At 40.8% G+C, this 24,718-nt stretch overlaps 2 protein-coding genes across 3 annotated transcripts in view; both read left to right on the forward strand.

Moving 5' to 3' along the window:
• Window positions 1-693: 693 nt before the first annotated feature.
• On the forward strand, window positions 694-11,906 carry tph2 (tryptophan hydroxylase 2 (tryptophan 5-monooxygenase)). Its single transcript, XM_031316246.2, has 11 exons — window positions 694-936; window positions 2,639-2,773; window positions 3,737-3,923; window positions 4,420-4,520; window positions 5,132-5,199; window positions 6,473-6,669; window positions 8,352-8,487; window positions 8,750-8,876; window positions 9,482-9,577; window positions 10,154-10,287; window positions 10,932-11,906. Exons 1-11 carry the CDS (start codon window positions 775-777, stop codon window positions 11,104-11,106), a joined length of 1,518 nt encoding a protein of 505 aa, XP_031172106.1. The 5' UTR covers window positions 694-774; the 3' UTR covers window positions 11,107-11,906.
• Window positions 11,907-17,117: 5,211 nt separating this feature from the next.
• The window catches only part of LOC116061872 (receptor-type tyrosine-protein phosphatase beta-like), a 47,652-nt gene continuing 40,051 nt past the window's right edge, over window positions 17,118-24,718 (forward strand). For both annotated transcript variants that reach the window (XM_036003234.1, XM_036003235.1), the window contains exons 1-2: window positions 17,118-17,276; window positions 24,308-24,692. In XM_036003234.1, the coding sequence (XP_035859127.1) occupies window positions 17,207-17,276; window positions 24,308-24,692 (455 nt within the window). In that variant the 5' untranslated portion in view covers window positions 17,118-17,206. The remainder of the gene's footprint in view (window positions 17,277-24,307; window positions 24,693-24,718) is intronic.

Genomic DNA, 24,718 nt, shown 5'->3' on the forward strand with positions numbered 1-24,718 from the left:
TCTCCTCCTCTGTCTCCTCCTCCTTCTGTCTCCTCCTCTGGCTCCTCCTCCTCCTTCTGTCTCCTCCTCTGTCTCCTCCTCCTCCTTCTGTCTCCTCCTCTGGCTCCTCCTCCGTCTCCTCCTCCTCTTTCTCCTCCTCCTCCTCTTCCTCCTCTGTCTCCTCCTCTGGCTCCTCTTCCTCTTTCTCCTCCTCCTCCTCCTCTGGCTCCTCCTCCTCCGTCTCCTCCCTCACACGTTTGCTTTTTCATGGAGAGAAAGGAGCTCAGAGCCCCGACCGATCCTGCACATCTCCTCTGAGCAGCAGCAGCAGCAGCAGCAGCAGCTGGAGAGCTTTCAGCAAAAACCGGTCAGAGTTCGTTTTATAGAACAAGAGAGAAAAGGATATTTTGAGAGAAACAAAATCAGACTTTTTGAGAGAAAAAGTTGAATATTTTGAGGAAAAAGCTGGACTCAGTTTGAGAGAGAACCCTGTGATCTCTGAGCAGCAGTAGTGTGTGTGTGTGTGTGTGTGTGTGTGTGTGTGTGAGCAGTAGTGTGTGTGTGCGAGCAGTAGTGTGTGTGCAAGCAGTAGTGTGTGTGAGCAGTAGTGTGTGTGTGAGCAGTAGTGTGTGTGTGAGCAGTAGTGTGTCTGCGAGCAGTAGTGTGTCTGCGAGCAGTAGTGTGTGTGAGCAGTAGTGTGTGTGTGCGAGCAGTAGTGTGTGTGTGTGTGTGTGTGTGTGTGTGCGAGCGTCTGTCAGTCTGGAGCCCTGGTACTCGTACACCCACTGGTACCCCATGGCGTCGGCCCACGTGAAGAAGAGCCCGGCAGAGCGTCCGGCGCCGGTGCCGCGGATGCAGCCCGCCATGATGATGTTCTCCAGTAAGTACTGGTCCCGGAGGGGCATGTCACTGGACTCGGCCATGTTCCAGCAGCAGAGACACACCGGCGGGCAGATGGTGAGAAACACAAACTTTGTTTTGGGGCCCTTTTATCCGTAAAAAAAACAAACGTGTGAGGGAGGATTAGTGAAGTTCAGCGCTTCTCAAAGTCCGAACCAAGGTCCCTGAGCCCGCACCAAAACCCTCGTCCCCCTGACATCAGGACGGCCGAGAGCCTGCTCGTCTTCCACCGAACGCTAGAACACATCTCCTCTGACTACACCTCGGATAAACAGGGAAAAACAGTATATGTATTTCTTGAAGCTGCACTTTCATACGGCTCTTTGTAGTTTTCTTATTTAAATGTATGTATTTATGTACTTGCCCTTACTACTTGTTGTCTGGAGTTTGAACCTTCAGGGTTGAAAGCACTTAATTAGAAGTCTCTTTGGATGAAAGCGTCAGCTAAATGACATGTAATGTAATGTCTAATCTATAGAAAACATTGCACAGGGTATCGTTTCTCTTTTGAAATACATTTTCTATCGATAAATCAATTATTAGGGACGTTAAATATATGATGATGGGGGTCTCTGTGAGGTTGAGCTTTATCTGTAGTGCATTGCCTTTGTATAATATAATTGTATGTTTATTGTTATTTGCAATTTTTGTTCTGAAGCTGCAGCTGTAATTATTCTTTCATCACGTGTCTGGGGGTTAGGGATTAGGGTTAGGGTTAGGGGTTACCCTAACCCTAACCCCCCAGGCAGACTGGAACTCACCTTATTAAATATTAATTCATGGAAGAAAAGCAAAAACACCAAACAATAACTATAAAATCTAATGTAAAAACACATCATCATTTATTTATGACCCTGACAGATGCTGTGTGTGTGTGCTTGTGCATGTGTGTGTTTCTATGTGTGTGTGTCTTTGTGTGTCTGTGTGTGTGTGTATGTGTGTGTGTGTGTGTGTGTGTGTGTGTGTGTCTGTGTGTGTGTCTGTGAGTGTCTTTGTGTGTGTGTGTGTGTGTGCCTTTATGTGTGTGTGTGTGTTTGTGTGTGTGGCTGTGAGTGTCTTTGTGTGTGTGTGTGTGTGTGTGCATGTGTCTGTGAGTGTCTTTATGCGTCCGTGTGTGTGTGTCTCTGTGTGTGTGTGTGCTTGTGCGTGTGTGTGTTTCTATGTGCGTGTCTTTGTGTGTGCGTGTGTGTCTGTGTATCTTTGTGTGTGCGTGTGTGTGTGTCTGTGTGTGTGTCTGCGAGTGTCTTTGTGTGTGTGTGTCTGTGTGTGTGTCTGTGAGTGTCTTTGTGTGTGTGTGTGTGTCTTTATGTGTGTGTGTCTGTGAGTGTCTTTATGTGTGTGTCTCTGTGAGTGTCTTTGTGTGTGTGTGTGTGTGTGTGTGTGCGTGTGTGTGTCTTTGTGTGTGTGTGTGTGTCTTTGTGTGTGTGTGTGTGTGCGTGTGTGTGTGTGTCTTTGTGTGTGTGTGTGTGTGTCTTTGTGTGTGTGTGCGTGTGTGTGTGTGCCTGTTTGTGTGTGTCTGTGTGTGTGTGTGCGTGTGTGTGTGCCTGTTTGTGTGTATCTGTGTGTGTGTGTGTGTGTGTGTGTGTGTGCGTGTGTGTGTGTGCCTGTTTGTGTGTGTCTGTGTGTGTGTGTGTGTGTCTGTGTGTGTGTGTGTCTTTGTGTGTGTGTGTGTGTGTGTGTATGTGAAACAGCTGTTTCTCCCAGGATTCAGTCTGTTTTCTCTCTGTGTGTTTGTGTGGTTACTTTGGGGACCGTCCAGTCGAGGCGTCCGTCCTTCTGTCCCATCAGCGAGACGCCGGGCACAGAGAGCGCCGAGGATTCTGGGAAAACAGCGGTAGTGTTTTCTCTGAAGAACGAAGTGGGCTGTCTGGTCAAAGCTCTGAGAATCTTCCAGGTAAAACGTCCCTGTTACGTCTTTCTCCTTTAAAGGTCCTGCATGACGTCACTTCTGTCTTTGTTCCAAGTAAATACCAAACTAAACAGCAAGCTCGCTCCTCCCCCCATGTTTCTATAACTGTCATGACTAACTGACTAACAGTCACTAATGCTGCGTTCCAGGCAACCCATAACTCGTGTTTTCACATCCTCCTCCCCGTGAAGTGCCCTGGAACGGCCGTCAAACCCGTAACTTACTCAGCGTGAACTCGCACCATATCGTTGTACTCCCAGTTACACACATAAACAACAATGGCGACCCCCTGTTGATGCTGTACAGACGCCGGTGAAATAGAAATAGACATAAATAGGCAACGTAAAGTAATTCCGCATTGTAATCAAAACAATACACATACGATTGTGTACTGCAACAGGTTATGTTTATTAAATAAAGCCCAAAATATGTCGCCGATTAGAAATCGCTAGTATCAGCTAGTGCTAGCTAACGTCAACGTTAGGTAGCCGCTAGCTGAGAGCAAGAAGAGCAACGTCAGTGTAGCCACTAGTAGCCTAACCTGAACCCTGGAATGCTACCAAGTCGTGAGTTGTGACTTGATGTCGTAACTTACGGGCTAAAAATTGTGTCTGGAACGCAGCATAAGCCCCACCCACTCCCCCAACCATCTTGTCTGTGATTGGCTGGACCGTGGCTTGTTGTATTTTGGTGCACAGCCTGTGCCTCTAGTGTTTGTTTGGCGTGTATGAGCCCTGTGGTGTCTCCTGAGACCGGGCTTTTTCACGGTGTGTTCAGGGACCAGGCAGCTAGCGGATCAAGGAGAGACGACTACCATTTGAGACTAAAATGAAATCACGCTGAAACCATGCAGGTTTCAACTCATAGTGCTCCTTTAATTATAGGAATGACTTAGCCCTATTTACCGAGTCAACCATATTATTATGTGTTTACCCCCCCCCCCCATAGGAGCAGCGAGTCAACCTATCTCACATCGAGTCCCGTGCGTCCCGGCGCGTCCTGAGCGAGGTGGAGATCTTGGCCGTCTGCAGCTGCAGCCAGAGAGAGTTTAGTGAGCTGCTGACGCTGCTCAGGGACGCCGTCAACATCATCTCTGTCAACACGCCGCCCAACGCCTGGGCCGCCGCCGATGAAGGTCTGTGATGTCATCGCTTACATCACAGATACCACACACAGTCTCTTACATCACAGATACCACACACAGAGTCTTTTACATCACAGATACCACAGACAGAGTCTCTTACATCACAGATACCACACACAGAGTCTTTTACATCACAGATACCACAGACAGTGTCTCTTACATCACAGATACCAAAGACAGAGTCTCTTACATCACAGATACCACACACAAAGTCTTTTACATCACAGATACCACACACAAAGTCTTTTACATCACAGATACCACAGACAGTGTCTCTTACATCACAGATACCAGAAATCATAATATTTTGAGTAAAAAGTCAAAGTCATAAAAATTGGAAAATAAAATATACAGGAAAAAAAGGTGTGTATGTGTTGTGGTTATATCAGAGGAAGACGATGTTTGTTGTATATATGTATATGTGTATATATATATATATGTATATGTATATGTATATAATATATGTTGCTGTGTCTACCTGAATCAGAGGCAGACGATGTTCCCTGGTTCCCGATGAAGATCTCTGAGTTGGATCAGTGTTCTCACCGAGTGTTGATGTATGGATCAGAGCTGGACGCCGACCATCCGGTACGCCTCACTTATCCTCACACACACATATACACATATACACATATATACATATACACATATACACATATATACATATACACATACACACATATACACATATATACATATACACATATACACATATATACATATACACATACACACATATACACATATATACATATACACATATACACATATACACATATTTACATATACACATATACACATATACACATATATACATATATACATATACACATATACACATATACACATATATACATATACACATATATACATATACACATATACACATATACACATATAACACATATACACATATACACATATATACATATATACATATACACATATACACATATACACATATATACATATACACATATATACATATACACATATACACATATACACATATATACATATAACACATATACACATATACACATATATACATATATACATATAACACATATACACACATACTTATATACATATATACATACATACATATACGTTTAATATGTAAATATAATATGTGAATGTTTCTCAACCTCTGACCTTTGACCCCTGACCCCTGACCTTTGACCTGTTCTTCCTGTCAGGGCTTTAAAGATGAAGTTTACCGTCAGAGGAGGAAATACTTTGTGGAAGTGGCCATGAATTATAAATTGTAAGTATATTATATGTTTCTCAGTTTTAAAGATGTTCTTATATCTTCATATATTATGAAACACTCAATGTTGGACTTAAAAATGTAATACGTCTTCATCAGCATCTTCCTCATCTACAACGCTATCGTAAACACTATATTATATTATATTAGATTAGATTAGATTCAACTTTATTGTCATTGTGCAGAGTACAAAGACAACGAAATGCAGTTTGCATCCAACCAGAAGTGCAGAAAGGTGAAAAGTGCAAAGTGTGAGATACAAGTATAGACAGGACAAGACATACAGTGGAGTGTAGACAGTAGTTAACAGTTGGTTAACAGAAGGTGGTTTAGAGTGATATAAATTAAATATAAATGTGTGCAGTGTATTAGCAGTTACCTTTTAAGAGCAGAATAAATATGACTATATAATATGAACAATGTATGAGCAACATGTACAGATATGTGCAGTGGAGCAGGAGTGACAGTATAGTAGTTATAATAATATAGATATATGCAGTGTTGTAGCAGAATATATAATAAAAAAACAGAATAAATATGGATATTCTGAATGAACCATATAGACAGATATGTACAGTATGTACAGCAATGTGCAGTGTGGTAACATTAGCATATTTTAGCATGTTAGCATATAATGTATATAGTCTCTCATGTCCAGACCCTCCTCCACAGCGCTGCGTAGGAGGGTCTGACTAGTCCACACAGCATTCTGGGATGGGAGGAAACGTGCTCTGGTTTATTGGCATTTCTTTAAACCAATCAGAATATATTTGTAGTTATCAGTAATTGACAGTGTCGTGTTGAGCCAGTTTGTGACACGTTGAAAAAACGGCCGAAAGATATTGTAAAAGGGGCGTCAAACCCGCTTAAAAATAACATTTAAAAATAGCATCAAAGCGCCAAAGAAGACAAAAAAAAAGGTCCAAACAAGTGACTGAAACGTGTTCTGACGTGATGGTTTGACGTGATCTGTCTCTGGTTCTGGTTCTAATGTGTTCTGTCTCTGGTTCTGGTTCTGTCTGTGTCTCTGGTTCTGGTTCTGTCTGTGTCTCTGGTTCTGGTTCTGAACGTGTTGTGGTTCTGTCTCTGGTTCTGGTTCTGGTTCTGGTTCTGGTTCTGTCTCTGGTTCTGGTTCTAACGTGTTGTGTCTATGGTTCTGGTTCTGGTTCTGGTTCTGTTCTGGTTCTGGTTCTGAACATGTTGTGGTTCTGGTTCTGTTCTGGTTCTAACGTGTTGTGGTTCTGTCTCTGGTTCTGTGCCCTGTGTGCAGTGGGCAGCCCATCCCCCGTATAGAGTACACGGAGGAGGAGGTCCGTACGTGGGGCGTGGTGTTCAGGGAGCTGACCCAGCTGTACCCGACTCACGCCTGCAGAGAGTACCTGAAGAACCTGCCGCTGCTCAGCAAACACTGCGGTTACCGTGACGACAACATCCCACAGCTGGAGGACGTCTCCCTGTTTCTCAAAGGTCTGTCACACAATCATGTCTCAGTCCATCGGGAATGCAGTTTCACTTTTAAGGTATTTTCAGACAGTCAGCGACACTTGGCCTGCGTACTGGCTTGGTTCCGCGGGCTCTCATGTGAACAATAGGCAGACGCTGCTCTGATAGTAAACGCAAGGTGCTCATTTCATGGTAACCATGGGGATTCTGTCCACTGCTAGCCTGACAAGCCAGCCCTACATCCAGATGTTGGGTCTGGGTCTGACCCACATCCAGATGTTGGGTCTGGGAACTTCCCATTGGCTGGGCTCAATCTGAGCCCAGCCTGAGTATCTCTGCACGCAATAGGATAGAGCTCCAAACAATCAGAGCAACACTAGCTGATAGATTCAACTTTAAAGGGGAAATGAAACGTCCATGTTTTTGCACTGGTAGTAGCTACATATATAAAAAAAATTACCTTGCCTAAAATTTTATTTTAAAAAGTTGTTAAAACCACAGATATGACAAAATTATTTTCGTAATTTCTAGCTAGCTATCTACCTAGCAAGTCGCCATTTTGGTGTGATGTCACAGTCTACGTAACAGGGTTGGTTGGTTCTGTTGGTGAGTGAAGAGAGTGAAGCGTTCCTGGACCGTACTGAATACGCACTTGATTTTAAATGGAGGAAGACGAACTTGAAAGACCTGTTGAGTCCGTGTGTCCCATTGCGTACGCATTCGTTCACCGAAACGTGTTTCTGAAAACATTTTAAGAGAGAAATAGGCCGTGCAGTTGCTGAATCTGTCTTCATTTCAGATCAACAAAGGTCAGTTTAAAAGATTTTCATCAGATTTTGAGAGGCTTAGTCATGGCCATCCTGCTCGCCGTTTCCGGGTGAGTCCCGACTGCCCTGTCTCCGACTGAGCACGTCAAATCAGCCAAAATGAAGGCCGAAGGCCGAAGCTCCTCCAACGGACGACGGCACGGAACACACCGAACAGACTCCAGTCACCGACCTCGCCAGACTGTCCGGCCGATTATCGGCCCGGTGTGTAGCTGTACCTCTATAACTTGCTCTCATGCACACAATATTTACTTGTCATATACAATTTATAAGTCAAAACCTAGTGACAGCGTTTCAGAAATATTCCACTTTTGTTTCATGAATTTTTGGTGTTATTTAACATTTCATTGAAAGTTATAGTAATTTAAACCAGTCCCACTTTTGCAACTATTCTCACTGCTTTACCTTCTTACGCATTAAAGCCAGCAATTTAGTTTAGCTTTAGAAATTCAGCTGTTCAGCATTCACAAGCATTTTCTGCAGGAAATGCATTTTCTAGTTTAGTATAGTCGTACTTACGGTAGTTACCCGTTACATCCAGTCCAGCAGAAGCCCCGCTGTCTCTGTCCTGATAACTGTTGGGAAAACAGTTTTATATTTTAGTGGAACTCACAAACAGAAGAATCTGTCTCTTGTTCATTGATTTGCACTGCGTGTTGCTCGCGTAGGGAAACGTTCAACACAATTCTTGCAGCGGGCGGGCGTGTGACGAGTACGTGTGACAGTTTCACGGGATTGCGCCTGCTTTCCGCTCCGCTACCCCTAAGCTACTCCCCTACCTGCCCGCGCACCCCTACCTATGATTCTCGCTGTGTGTTTCAGAGCGGTCTGGATTATATAAATATAAATGTTTACGATGATTCTCGCTGTGTGTTTCAGAGCGGTCTGGCTTCACGGTGCGACCGGTCGCAGGTTACCTCTCTCCCAGAGACTTCCTGGCCGGTTTGGCTTACAGAGTCTTCAACTGCACTCAGTATGTCCGCCACGGCACCGACCCACTGTACACACCGGAGCCGTGAGTACGCGCACACACACACACACACACACACACACACACATACACACACGCACACACACACACACACACACACACACACACACACACACACACACATACAACAGTCAACACATTAGCTTTATAATGCAGTGAAATAAAGAAACCTAACTGTATTGACTCTGTGTGTGTCTGAGCCAGATGTTGATGTATTAGAAATATCTTTAAAAACTAACTTTATTAAACCTAGCTTTATAACTTTATTCTGTGTGTGTCTCTGCAGGGACACGTGCCATGAGTTGCTGGGTCACGTTCCTCTGCTGGCCGATCCCAAGTTCGCTCAGTTCTCTCAGGAGATCGGCCTGGCGTCTCTCGGAGCGTCGGACGACGACGTGCAGAAACTGGCCACAGTCAGTCATCACTTTCTCTTAATAATAATAATAATAATAATAATAATAATAATAATAATAATAATAATAATAATAATGATAATAATAATAATATCATATTACAGCTGTGAGTGTGACAGAGCAGAGCTTCCCAAACTTTTCCATGTGAAGGACCCCTAAAATAACTAAGTTAGACCATGTACCCACATATTATGTTTTTTGTCCCAAAAAAGACAGAAAAAACTATTTTCCTGAAAGATAGTTGGAATATATAAATAAAGATGGATTAACAGATTAAAGATTAAACACTGTAACGATGAATAAAAAGAATAATCATTTTGTCTTTAAGTCAGGCACTCTGCTGGTTTTAGATCAGTGTTTTCTAACAATTTTTGATTTTATTTTTCACAACAATTCTCAATGTTGTCTGAAAGTTTCTTGTTTAAGAAAAAAAGGCAAATTAATTTCCCCCAAACGTCTTTGCATCTTTAACAATATGATATATATATATATATATATATATATATATATATATATATATATATATATATATATATATATATTACAGCAGGGTACTTTACTGTATTATTTTTTAATAATCCGACTCCCGTGTCTTTTTGGTTCAGTGTTATTTCTTTACCATCGAGTTCGGACTCTGCAAACAGGACGGTCAACTGAGAGCGTACGGAGCCGGTTTACTATCGTCTATCGGAGAGCTGAGGGTAACACACACACACACACACACACACACACACACACACACACACACACACACACACACACAGACACACGTTTCCTGTATGGGCAGCAAGGTGAGGACCGAGTAAATGTGCAGTAGATGTGAGGACCGCCCTTTCTTCTAGACAGAGGAATGCTACATTTCAACACTAGATGGCTCCCTTGTTTCTTTTTCCACTTCAGTTTTTTTTAAATAACGAAAGGAAAGAACTTTAGTTTACCAGCGAAGTGAGGACCTCTCCACGAGGGTGTTATTAAGTATCTTTGTGGCCTGACTATTTTTATGATAATACACACACACACACACACACACACACACACACACACACACACACACTGAACTGTCTTAACACAACAAGTATTTCCCAGCATGTCTTGCACACAGACTAACAGCTGCCTGTGTTTCCCAGCATGCCCTGCAGACTAAACGCTGCCTGTGTTTCCCAGCATGCCTTGCACACAGACACAGCTGCCTGTGTTTCCCAGCATGCCCTGTATACTAACAGCTGCCTGTGTTTCCCAGCATGCCCTGTATACTAACAGCTGCCTGTGTTTCCCAGCATGCCCTGTCGGAGGCAGCGTGCGTGCAGCTGTTTGACCCTAAGACGACCTGTAACCAGGAGTGTCTGATCACCACCTTCCAGGACGTTTACTTTGTCTCCGAGAGCTTCGAGGAGGCCAAGGAGAAGATGAGGTAAACACTGACAGACTACTTACAGGTTGACATTCAGCTTCTTATCAACGTTAAACATGTTTATTGGAGACAACATGTCTTTATCAAATCTGTCTCTGCTGATGTCAGCAGATTATAACTACTCTGTCTCTCTGTGTCTCTGTGTCTCTGTCTCTCTGTCTCTTTGTGTCTCTCTGTGTCTCTCTGTCTCTGTCTCTCTGTATCTCTCTGTGTCTGTCTCTCTCTGTTTCTCTGTGTCTCTCTGTGTCTGTCTCTCTCTGTCTCTCTGTGTCTCTCTGTCTCTCTGTCTCTTTGTGTCTCTCTGTGTCTCTGTGTCTCTCTGTGTCTCTGTGTCTCTCTGTCTCTCTGTCTCTTTGTGTCTCTCTGTGTCTCTGTCTCTCTCTCTCTGTCACTTTGTCTCTCTGTGTCTGTCTCTCTCTGTCTCTCTGTGTCTCTCTGTGTCTCTGTGTCTCTCTGTGTCACTCTGTGTCTCTCTGTGTCACTCTGTGTCTCTGTCTCTCTCTCTGTCTCTCTATCACTTTGTCTCTCTGTGTCTGTCTCTCTCTGTCTCTCTGGGTCTCTGTCTCTCTGTCACTTTGTCTCTTTGTGTCTGTCTCTCTGTGTCTGTCTCTCTTTGTCTCTCTGTCTCTATGTCGGTCTCTCAGGGAGTTTGCCAAGACGATAAAGCGTCCGTTCTCGGTGTACTACAACCCGTACACGCAGCGCATCGACCTGCTGAAAGACACCGGCAGCATTGAGAACGTGGTGCAGGATCTCCGCAGCGACCTGACCACCGTCTGCGATGCGCTGGGCAAGATGAACACCTACATGGGCATCTGACACGCCGCGCTCTAATTGGTTCACAGCCTCACACCTGTGACACAAACACAGGAACATGAAGTTCTCGCTGTCTGAGCCCGCTGTTATTAAGGCTTGTAACAATGCATTGTGTAACAAAACATCAACATGAAATACATGTTAACTTCACTATGTGTAACAACACCTGCTTTATGTTATAATCTGCTGCAGTTTGTAATAAAAATCCCTGAACGCAATGTGTAATAAATTACAAAATGCGAAGGGTTACAATTCTTTTTTTCACGTACATGTAATAATAGTGTAGTAGTGTAGTAACCAACCAAAGGAATTGTTGTTTTGGAAAGGCATTTGAAGAGAACATTTAAACATTTAAATAAATAAAGGCTATTTTACCACAAACTATTTTAATATCTTGTCTATTACATAATGCAGAGGAATTGATTACATATTGCGTTTGGGGTTTTTAATACAAAATGCGGCAGATTATTACATAACGAAGTTATAACATTTATTACATTTTGATGTTTTATTGCAAGGCTTCTAAGCCGTTAGTAAAAGCTTTATTAATGCTTAATTACATCATCCACCGGAGCTTTATACGTATTTCCTTTTGGGTTGCCAGGTTGTGAACAGCTGCTGTTGTAAATCCTCTTTAGAGTCCAGTACAGACTAAAGATTAATGTTCAGCCCATATGTTGTCTTCCATTCGACCACGGATTTGTCGTCCGCCCGTTTCAAAACTGAAATCAACACGTTTTTGTCTTTTTTTCAACACTTTTGGCGCTTTTTTTTTTTACATTTAACGCTTCTTTTCACTACCATGTATAAACACCACCAACAGCAACTCATAATTTAAATTTAAATTTTATTTGTAAGGGACAATGTGCAATTAAAACATAAATGTAACCATTTGATGCAATGCACCAGAGTTAGTCTCAGACTAATTTACATCTGCAGTCCCACAGGAAGCACAAATACAACATTTTAAAAATCAAACATCGCTCAATAAGTAAAAAACAAGTAACAAATAGCAGTATATTACATTTCATATCACAGGTACACACACACGCATGCACCATATGATCAAGGGGTGCAGCGGTATGCACAGCACACAACACAGCCCACCCATTCACACACACACACACACACACACACACACACACACACACACACACACAGACACACACACACACACACACACACGCATAGACGCACACACACGCACACACACACACACACACACACACACACACGCATAGACGCGCACACACGCACACACACACACACACACGCATAACTAACTAGTTTTACACATTTTTTAAATGCATGGTCAAAAAAACTCATTTAGAAAATAATACCTAATCTTTGAGTTAAAAAAGATGAAATTATGAATTATTTAGACTAATATTAAAGGAAGGTTAATCACAGAAGGGTATATGTCAACAGTCGGGATACTGTTTTGAAACATTTACATTTTTTTTGAAATGCTAAATTGAATAAAACACAAAATTCAATGAAAGTAGAGATCCGATCTTTTGTTGTACTTGGGAACCGCATTGTATGGAATCCTTGATGTTATTTTTGGGTAAATATAATTAGGTAGTTAAAAAGAAACCCAGATTTCTGATATAGAACTTTTAAAAACGGGTCAAATTTGACCTGAAGACAACACAAGGGTTAGTCTGCAGTGTTCTGAAAGCTGCCTTTGGTCTGATTTAGACTTTAGGTATTAATGATGTTATAAATGTTTGTAATAAATGTTTGTTATAAATGTTTAACTTTATCAAAGTGAATGTAAGAATCGGGACAGAGAAATGTGAGCAGATGTTGGTCATGTTGCTTCAGTTGGGTTTTGTTCCTCTGTACCTTTCAAAATAAAAGAGATATTGTGACTATATTATTATAGATATTATAAAGCCTCTAGGGGTCTCTCAATATAAGTGATAACACTTAGCATTTGCAACATTTTTGTCGTTTTTCAGTGTCATTAGAAACATGAGCAGACATGTTGCTTCAGTTTGTGTCGTCAGTTTGTTGTTCTTCAAAATAAAAGAAATGTCAACCTGCAGCTGGCAGAGAGGATTCTTGAGACTTATAGAAACATAAAAAGGACAGTTTCTACCTATGTTATAGGACTTATAGAAACAGAAACATAGACAGTTTCTACCTATGTTATAGGACTTATAGAAACAGAAACATAGTTTCTACCTATGTTATAGGACTTATAGAAACAGAAACAGACAGTTTCTACCTATGTTATAGGACTTATAGAAACAGAAACATAGACAGTTTCTACCTATGTTATAGGACTTATAGAAACAGAAACATAGACAGTTTCTACCTATGTTATAGGACTTATAGAAACAGAAACATAGACAGTTTCTACCTATGTTATAGGACTTATGGAAACAGAAACAGACAGTTTCTACCTATGTTAGAGGGGCAGGAGTTTATTCCAGATCTGCGGTGCATGGAAACTAAAAACTGCTATAAGTTGCTTCTGCGTGTTTGTTTCTGACCCTCGGGTTGCTGACTTGCTGTCAGGAAGCCTCCTCTTCCTCTGCACCGAGACACGTTTCCTCAGCCAATCAGAGCGTGAGGACCTTGAACACGCCCAGACCCTGACCTCTGACCCCTGTGAGGACAGATGGATGTTCGAGGTAACAAACTGTCATCAGCGTGTTAGTTAGTTGACATCAAAACAACCAAAGCAACAAAAAATGAGAAAAAATCTACAAAAAGTGCCAATATTCACAGGTAACAAACTTTAATCAGCGTGTTCATTAGTCGTCTCTGCTGTCAGCCTGGTTGTTACTTCAAGAAACTAAATATAATATATGTAAAATAATTTAAAAAAACTTTGATGAAGCCTCAAAAATGTATTGAAAAAAGGGACAAGAAGAGCGTGTCAGAGCGCCGAGCCTGCACCTCCAAGATTTTGTAACGTGTGTGTGTGTGTGTGTGTGTGTGTGTGTGTGTGTGTGTGTGTGTGTGTGTGTGTGTGTGTGTGTTGTCTGGGCTTGTCGAGGTTAAACAGCATGACTTCCTGCTGAGGGTGGAACTTCCTTCAACACTTTAACACTTTTCAACATGCATACACACAAACACACATACACACACACACAAGCACGCACACACGCACACACACACACACACACACACACACACACACACACACACACACTATTGTGATATAGTATTATCAGCTAAATGTAATTAAAGTATCCAAAGTTAAAAGACGAAACAAATCAAGATAATTTTCCCATTTAAAAATGAAGTAGGTTTTGATCATGTGAACTCCATACTGCTGCTCATGTAACAGTGCTTACACGTTTTATATCCTCCTGTAAACTCATTTAGAAAGTATTTTAGAAAATAAGGTGAAGATAGAAACTGGTCTGTAGTTAAAGAATCAAAGATTAATTGATCAGTTATCAACTATTCTGATAATCCATTAATCAGTCTGAGTCATTGATGATAAATCAGGTAAACTAGTGTGATGTCAGCTTGTTAAATGTGAATATGTTGAAGTTTCTTCTCTCCTCTGAGACAGGAAACTGAATATCTTTGAGTTGGGGATAAAACAGTTCAGTTGTAATGCAACATCCTGTGTTTCATACACCGCATGACCCCAGAAAGGGCTTCCTAGTCTAAAGAGGGGTCAAAGGTTATCACTCCTGGGTTAGTTCAGTTCAGTTTAGACACTTTTCCTAATCCCAACGGGTGATTCATTCACAGCTTTCCAGTCCATGAAGTCAGTTCGAGTGTTACAAATGTCGGAGGAAACAGGTTGCAAGATCCTTAAATTAAAACATTAAATAAAAGCAATACAAAAGAGACAATTACAGTTTTTTTCTATTGCTTAAACACTATTTTGAAAGCAGGGACCGTTTTTTCAAAACACTACACACAATTAGCACAACCGCACACCCAATTAACTAATTTATAAAAAACATAATATTTTGTAACCATATAAAACACACACACATTTCATATGACTTAGTTCAGTTGTAACCAGTTACACACTGCTGTTGCTAACCTAAAACACGTTTAGCAATTATACTTCTCAGTGATTAGAGTACTGTAAATGAAGTACGCAGAGAAAGTGCAAATATACAATAAGTTCACCAAACACTACACAAGACCAATGCCGCAGACTGAGGGAAATATAATGTATTTCTCTCCATATACCCAAATCAGTCAACATGTCAACATGGAGAATCCCAACAACAACATGTCCCAGTTTTAGTGTGCATAACACTGTTCACTCAGCAAACAGACAAATATCAAATACTGGATCCAGTACAGGCTACAATCACAGAAAAAAAAGACCTGAAATAGTACAGAAAATACTAGACATTATTTCTTCGCCTAGCTGGATCTGGCCAGAGAATTTCATCAACATCACAGGTGATATATCCTCATTGGCAAGACAACGTGGGAAGAACCGTTGTTAATGTCGAATCCATCCTTGCACAGCCTCCATGGCCTGAATGAGGGGTACCTCTTCCTCTACCTCCTTCTCTTCCTCTGTGGATTCCCCCTTTCATCCTCTCTCTTCTTCTGATTGCTTTCATTTTGGTTGAAGGCAGGTGAACTTACCTGCTGCATTTTTATAGTGCTTAAACCTGATTGGTGTGTCTACAATTAAGCAATCATGTGTTTGCGTACCTGATGGCTGTGTTTTACAGATCGGCTCATAGCTGTGGTCATGTGACAGTCAGTGCTCTGGAAGTGCAAGGAAGTGACATCATGATATCCTAGTCTAATGTATACAAATGTGTTTAGTGTTCTGTAAATCACTGTGTGTATTGTTTTGTAAAAAGTGTGAGGCTGACATTGTGCTGATAGTGGTGCACATCTGGGCCAATGTTTTGCTCCTTGAGTGTAAGGTTTTAATATTACAATACTTTTGATTTCAGTGTGTGAGAGTGAAAGACAATAATAAAGCACTATTAAAAAACAACAAGAACTGTCATCTCTGTGGCAGCCATCATTTCAGATGAGCATTGTTTGTGTTTAGCTGAAGGAATTAAACCACTTAGACCACCCCAGTCTTTCTCCGTGACTTCGCCCCTGCTGACGGCCACAAGGGGACTATTAGTGTAGAAAGGCTCTTAAAACCTCCTTACAAGGCAATTAAAAGGAAGATTATTAGTAGATTATTTATTTTTTTATATTCCCATTTAGATTCAGAGTCTTTTTTATAAGGGTGTCCTGGCCGAGACAGCAGCATGAAAAGTTTCAACATAAAAACAAACGACAGACTTAAAACAAGAAATTACATCCAACAACCAATGGTCAGAATTTAGTAACAGGACATGTTCAGTCAGTGCTCAGTCAGTTATTAGTCCTGTTTTTAAAATCATCCATGTTAATTAAACTTTAAAAGCACTTTCACCAAACACAGTAAGGTGACCGAAGGTTGCAGCTACCAATAGTTTTAGTTTTAGACGTCAGTAGTGAACAGAAATAATGCAATACGGCCTTAAAAAGAAAAATATACCAGCGCTCCATTCTGTGGTTGTATAAAGAAGACAAACCAACTTTCTCAGATAAACTGCAATGATGTGTGCAGAAACCCAAATCTGAGACAAATCGTAACGCAGCATGGTACACTGAAACATTTTCAGAGAAGATTAATTTGCATGAATGAATAAAAGTGTTTAAAAAGAGATTAAAGGAGCCACTGGACAGGACGGTCAGTCGGAGTTATATTACTTAAAAACGTTCTCCCCATCTACCCCCGATCTCTCCCCCGGACAAATTAAAAGAAATTTCCCGGTGTCACAGAATGACAATTCATTTTAAATCAAAATAAACAAGGTTTAAGATTAGGGGGGTAAAGGGTTCCTGTTTCTGTTTCTGGATGTTTTCTCCTGCAGGTTTATTAGAACGGAGAGATGGACTCTGGTATTTCCGACGACTCCTTCACCGTGAAAAACCTCCACAACAATTGAATAGAAGGAAGCGCAGCTCGCTGACTCTTTCCTGCCCACAGAAACGCACTTCCCTTCCTCAGTCCTTCAGTCCTTCAGTCCGTCAGATTCTCTCCCATTTCTCTCCAGTTTCTGTTCTCTTTCTGTTGGGTTGGTCTGCAGCTGGAAGACACAGCGCCGAGATGCCACAGAGCAACATGGACGCCATGGGTCTGCTGCTACTCATCATCCAGATCACATCCAGCTCCGTCTGTAAGTACTGCAGAGGTACAACTGTTTGTCTGGACCAGAACCAGGGTCAGGAAAGAAGTAGGATCAAAGTCAGGGGCGGGAAACAAACCAGAATCAGAATCAGAAAAGATAAAGAATAAAACTCAATCAGAATCTGAATTTAAGATAATAAGACTCAAATGACTCATGAAAACTCTCGTCTTCATAGTCTCACATATTATCTGCTGTTAGTTTCTGGTTTTATTGTTTCAGTAGCTTTTAGTATTCTAGTTTTGTGTTTGTTTTATTGCCTATCTGTTTTTAATGTGCTGGTTTTACTGTACAGTGTCTTTGAGTACCATGTGAAGCGCTATGTAAATAAAAAAATATTATTATTATAAAAGTGTCAAAAAAGCAACAAAAGAGCCACAAAAATGTGACAAATAGTCTCAAAAAAGCAACAAATCTCAATCAGAATCAGTCTGGATCAGGATCAGGAAAAGAATTAGAGAAGATGAACAAATCAAGTTACACACAAGAGACTGTTCCTCTAAAATATTACTTAAAATATTACTTAAAACTAGAGGAACGCTAACCCTTAGACCTGGGTTAAAATAACGGCTCCTCCCGTTAAAACTGTTCTTTGTTTGAGTGATCTGACATTGATGAATAAAACCCAGAAATTTATCTTTTTTTTAAAGATTATCTTTTGGGCATTTTAGGCCTTTATTATATAGGATGTGAATGGGGGGAGAGAGAGGGGGAATGATAGGAAAGTCAAACCTGCGGCCGCTGTGAGAAGGACTAAGTCTTTGTACATGGGGCACATGCTCTACCAGGTGAGCTATCCAGGCACCCCAGAAATGGATCTTTTAATATCTGTCTTTTCACCATGAATGGAGTAAAAAGTCCTTAAACTAAGTTGTTTGGGTTGAGTTCTTAATGTAAACATGAACCTGGTGCATTATAAGATATCTGAGGGTTTACAGCGTTAGTTATCTGAGGATCTCTTTTATATCCTGTTAAACTGAGTGGAATCTTAAACAAAGGCTAATATTTTTAGGACACAAAAAGTTGGATATTATAAAAGAAAAAGTTGAATATTTTTAGGGGAAAAAGCAAGAATGTTTTGAAAAAAAAATCGGAATAATTTTAGTTAAAGACAGTTTCATATTTTCTGGGAAATAGTAAAATATTTTGAAAAAAAAGTTTAATATTTTTTGGCGAAAAGAGTCAGAATATTTTTTGGCAAAAAAAGTCAGAATATTTTCAGAAAACAGTCAGAATATTTTGAAAAAAAAGTTGGATATTTTTGTCTCTGTGGAGCTGCTTTGGGGCCAGTTCTTCTCAACATTTTTAATGTAATATGTTTAATAATGCAGCAGGTTACAGTTTACAGCATCTGAGAATCTCGTTCATATCCAGATAAACTGGGATTAGATCTGACGTTTCCCTAACCTTTCTTTTTTATTAAGTTTATTTTGAACATGTTTAAAAAATCCAAATCAAAGATGAATAAAAACATGTAGCTTACATTTCAGTACAGGCAAGAAAACCAACACAAAACACTCAGCAAACATCTTTCAACATTATTGTAAATGATCCAAATAAGGATTCCTATGTTTAAAAAGGAGTAGGAGGAAGTTTGAAAAACTTTTCTGGTCCTACCCCCTCTTTCTATTTTTGTACTTGTATACAAACAATTTAATACTTATGTATACATGTATACTTACAAGTACATGCATATATACATACTTACACACATACACACACATTTATGTCTTTCTTTTCCAGCTACAACCTACTGGTGTCCATGTTTCATCTGTCAGTTAAATCAAACCGAATACTAACCAATCCAAACTAGACATGATATACAACACTAAGAACAATACAGTCAGTACACAATACACAGACAACCTGACTGATAGCCAATCAGAGATGTAATCGAATCGAGACATTGTGAATCAGAATTAGGGTTGGGTACCGGAACCCTGTGCTAATACGTCACCGGTGCTAAAACGACAGGTATCTACCGGACCAAATTGCAACACAGATTTCAGTGCCTCATTTCGGTGCCACTTAAATGCCTTTGTGCTGCTCTCTGATGCTCTGAAACAGACGTTAGAGGCAACAGAAGCATCGCTGCGTCACGCTAGTTAACACTACACCTGACAGCAGGTAACGTTAGCCTACCGTTAGCTAGCAGCTGGACACGGTAAAAATGCTGACAGCTAAACGGTGTAAAGGGTGTCTGTATTTCACTGGAGAGGATTCCAACAGCGGGACGTTAAGCAGTCTGCAGCTGCCATTGTCAGAAAAACAACACAGACGGTGCGTTCACTTTCAAAGTTATTGTAAAATACCCTATTCCCTATTACCCTGTTTTTTAAAATTTCGGTTCAAGCACCGTTTAGACACCGGCACCGTTTTAAGAGTATAATTATCGGAAAAAACCCAAACGATACCCAACCCTAATCAGAATCAAATCGATTCTGGAAGTCTTTGGCGATACGCAGCTGTAGTTAGTTTATTTATTTCTGAGCGTATGATTTTCAAGTCAAGTAGAACTTCATTTGTCCCCAGAGGGGCAGTTGGGTTTGCAGCAGGGACAACAGTAATCACAAAAATCTATCTAAATGCAACATATGATAATAAATAGTAAAAAAACATAATTAAAAAGTATAAAGTCTTCTGTCTTACTCTGATTTATTTACTGACTGGTTGATGAGTTGAAAACACAATTTAGTTTTTATGTGGAGCGGCAAAATAACAAATAAAGAACTCTTGAATCTTGAAGTTTAATACATATATTTGATATTAAATATGTGAAGAATCAAGTTAATATATTGCAAATGTTCCATAGTGTCTAAAGATGAGAGATAGAAGGAAAGGAATCCTCTTCTTTACCAATCTGTTGATCATTTATGTGATGCAAAGACACTTTATCTTCGTTTCTAACATGATCATTTATTATTTGCAGCGCTGGAAGAAGTATTCAGATTAAGTAAAAGTACTAATACCAGACTGTTAGAAATACTCTGTTACAGTTAAAGTCCTGCAGTGAAAATGTTACTTCAGTAAAAGTGTGTATCATCAGGAAAATGTAATGTATTAAAACATTATAGAAAGTGTAAAGGATCCAAACACACACACACACACACACACACACACACACACACACACACACACACACACACACACACACACACACACACACACACACACACACACACACGCACAGACACACACACACCCACACATACACACACACACACACACATACACACACAGACACACACACATACACACACACAAACACACACACAAACACACACACACACACACACACACACACACACACACACACACACACACACACACACACACACACACACACACAGACACACAGACACACACACACACACATACACACACACACACACAAACACACACACACACACACACACACACACACACACACACACACACACACACACTTACATGTGTTTTGTGTGCAGAAATATTAATGTGTAAAGTAACTAGTAACTAAAGCTGGAACAGATGAATGTAGTGGAGTAAAAAGTACAATATTTCTCTCTGAAATGTAGTGGAGTAGAAGTAGAAAGTGGCATGAAAAGAAAAGACTCAAGTAAAGTACAAGCAGAGGTGTCAAGTAACGAAGTACAAATACTTTGTTACCTTACTTAAGTAGAAATCTTGGGCAGTGGCAGTTTTTGGCACGGGCGAAGCGGGCAGCCACCCGGGGCGCATTTTTTTTATGACTCATGGAGGGAGGCACAAGCACTTAAAAAAAAAAAAAAAAATCCTTGAAGCGGTTTTCTACTGTATTATCTATCATTTCACCGTGTGGGGAGTTGGCAAATTTGCGCCCCTGCTTGCTGAGAAGGTGCCGTGCAAACACTGCACAGAGAAGCTGTGAGAAGGGGAGGGGGGAGCGGGGGACAGTTCACCTCTGGGTAGAACGGGTTGCTGGGCATAGGCTGTATATTATTAGTATATATATATATATATACAGTCTATGGTTGCTGGGCATACTTCACGGCTTTATTATAGAGTTGATAGGCGTGTGTGTTCATGTCGGCCGTCTGAAATGCAAACATTTTTTGACTGCTTTTTTTTTTTTAAAGGGCGTGCGCCCGTGAGAATTCAATAGGGGAGCAGATTTCATACAATGACATCATTGATGATTTTGCATCAAGGAAGGCCAGAAAGGTCAGGTTTTAGTTTGTGTTTTCTGTTCTTAGTGCTATAGTGTAACAGTTAGATTCTCTTTAGTGTGTTTTCACATTTGTGCTATTTAGAATAGGCCTATTTATTCTATATTTTATTTGTATATTATTCTTAATATTTTTTTATTATTGTTGCTCTCTGCTGTTGTTACAATTTTTATATATCTGATTGTATATATTTTTGGCAAAAATTCTGCAATTTTGTGTTTCTTTTGGGGGAAGAGGGGTGGGGGGCGCTTGAAGGGGGTCTTGCCCTGGGTGTAATTCTATGTAGAACCGCCCCTGATCTTGGGTATCTATACTTTACTGGAGTACTTATTTTACAGCAGACTTTTTACTTCTACTCCTTCCATTTTCACTCAATTATCTACTTTTTACTCCTTACATTTTAAAAATAGTCTCGTTACTCCTATTTCAGTTCAGCTTGTTTTCATTCCGGCTTGTCATCGTTCAAAAACACACACACACACACACACACACACACACACACACACACACACACACACACACACACACACACACACACACACAAAAACCCTATCCAGATAAATCACACCATCCAGAGAGAGTGAATTTGATTGTGGTTGGATGAGAAGTATAAACATATACCATTCCGACACCCTATTGGTTTGTACACGATCCATCGCACCTGCACAGATCCGGTGCTAATACGGCACCGGTGCCAACGACCGTTATCTACTGGACCGAATAGCAATGCGGATGCCGAGGTTGCAACGAGGTGCCACTTAAATGCCTGCGCTTCTCTCTGATGCTCCGAAAACTGACGTTTTTGTGTTGACTACTGAAAACGCTAGTCAACACTACACTTCACAGCAGCTAACGTTAACCTACCGTTAGCTGGCAGCTGGAGTAAACACAGTTAAAATGCTGACAGCTAAACGGTGTAAAGTGTGTCTGTATTTCACTGGAGAGGACTCCAACACCAGACTGTAGCTGCCATTGTCTGAAAAACCCACAAGAGATGTGTCACCTTTTTCAGCCCTTCTGTGCCCGTATGATTTTAATATAACATTATAGTCATTATGGCCTTTAGAAAAATGTTTTTTTTTGTGGAGGTGGGGTAGTGCACTATAGGCCCCTGTGGGGCGGCCTAAGCTTTTGTCCTTAATGGCATTTTTTTCCCCCTTACATTACTTTTACTTTTATACTTTAAGTAGTTTTGAAACCAGTACTTTTACACTTTTACTTGAGTAAAAAGCTTGAGTTGATAGTTCAACTTCTACAGAAGTCTTTTTAAACCCAAGTATCTATACTTCTACTTGAGTAATGAATGTGAATACTTTTGACACCTCTGAGTACAAGTACCTCAACATTTGGACTGAAGTACACTACTGGAGTACATGTACTTAGTTACTTTCCACCACTGAGTACTGGCACTTTTTTGGTCTGATTCAGGCTGTGATATTACCTGTTAGCCATCAGCATCCCAGGACAGGAAGTGAGTTAATGAGTGAGTTCAGGACTTCCCTCCTCACATTGTCTGTTCTCTCAGGAAGAACGTCAGCACTGCACTTCCTGTCCGAGTCTCAGCCAATATCTTTCATTTCTCCACACACCTATAATAATAAAAACCTGAAACTATGTGACACACAGGATCGGCTGTCTCTGAAACATTTCGATCCAAACACTTTTTCTAGTTCCCATGAGAACATTTTGATTTAGAGACAAAAAGGTGGCTTTAGAGGCTAAAAAAGTTAATTTAGAGACTGTAAAGTTGATTTTAAGACTAAGAAAGAACAAAAACCTGGACTAAAGTCAATAACGCAGCATTTCATTGTTATTTTAACAGAGCATTAGTAAAATGCTCCTATAGGCTCATGCACAGCGCACGTACACTATGCTTGTTACACACACAGGGACGCACAGCAGCACACACACATGCAGAAGATTACAAATAAAAATGTTACGGTGCAAATCCTCCATCATAATAGCAATACTCCAAGGTCCAAACGCTCCTGGCTTTTAAAGGGAATGGGAGATGATCTCTGATTGGTTGATTGCATGTTACGCCCAAAACACCCCTCTGATTAATGAAGACACTAAGTACAACCCTTTTGAACCATGCGCATGGCACACAAACCCTTTTTTCTGCCGTCAAACTAGCAAAATTGATTTTGGACACACCCTAAACACACCTGCACCAGGCGCTTCACGCCGTGCGCTTAGATCGTTAAAATAGGACCCTAAGTGTTGTTTAGAAGCAGAGAAATGTGCCGTTTCATCATTGTCTTCTATGCAATCGTAGGATTTTCAGAAGCTTTGTAATCTCACCTGGAACTACAGTATCTTAGTAAAATAAATCTATGATTATGAATCCATAAATCAAATTAAGTAATTTCCGATATCTCCGCATTGCTTCAAGCTAGCCTCGTTCTGATTATTTAGAATGAAAGATAAGATCTGGGTCTTTACAAGGAGGACTTCTGTGTGATCGTAGGCCTTCCAGATGCTTTGAAAATCTAAATAGATATATATTTTTGTGAGTTACCGTATTTATTTTGTTTCCCCTGAATGCCAAGACTTAGGGAACATGTCTTGCACATTATTGGTATGTGTGATTTCACTAAAGTTTAGTTTTGTCTTTATAGTCATGTAACAGTTTATACATTCATGTGGCATCCCTGCAGTGTACATATCCTGATAGCACAGGTTGTCCTAAAAAAAATGAAGTCTATAACTTGATCTCAGCAAATGGGACCATTGAGGAGCACATGAATGCAGCATTGGCCCTTGGTGTAGGTCTTCTAGTTTTGTGTGTTTTTGTTGCCATTTAACTCAAAAGCTTTCCTCTTCATCTTTCAGATTCTGTCTCCACCATCTTTGATTCCTCCACACATAAACCCCTGGGACTCTCAACAACCGTCTACACCAACACAAGTTCTGCTTTAAGCGTCAGTAATGAGCGATTATCAGACTCTGTAAAAACCCACCGGACCACCAGACAGCTCACCAGTTCCATAGCTGACGGAGCTTCAACGCATGTGAACGACATCAGCAACCCTTGGACCAGGAGGTCGCTGACTACAGACTCCAATCCTGAGGTTTCTACTTCAGTCTCAGAGCTGTCGACTTTAAACGGCGGCCATTTTGTCTCCTCCAGTCCGGCTGCATTCACGACTAAGCGATCCACAGACGTATCGGTGAGTTCGAGAGGCGTATCAAAGAGTTCGACAGACATATGGGAAAGTTTGAAAAGTCCGACAGATGTATTGA

The sequence above is a fragment of the Sander lucioperca genome, chromosome 7 (assembly GCF_008315115.2).
Source record: "Sander lucioperca isolate FBNREF2018 chromosome 7, SLUC_FBN_1.2, whole genome shotgun sequence".
Lineage (NCBI taxonomy): Eukaryota > Metazoa > Chordata > Actinopteri > Perciformes > Percidae > Sander > Sander lucioperca.

Excerpts from the sequence above, each read along its gene's own strand:
- tph2 (XM_031316246.2), top strand. The coding sequence starts at position 775 with ATGGCGTCGGCCCACGTGAAGAAGAGCCCGGCAGAGCGTCCGGCGCCG. Across the intron at positions 4,521-5,131 it reads AGCTGGACGCCGACCATCCG|GGCTTTAAAGATGAAGTTTA; the intron begins GTACGCCTCACT and ends TCTTCCTGTCAG. Across the intron at positions 8,488-8,749 it reads CCACTGTACACACCGGAGCC|GGACACGTGCCATGAGTTGC; the intron begins GTGAGTACGCGC and ends GTGTCTCTGCAG.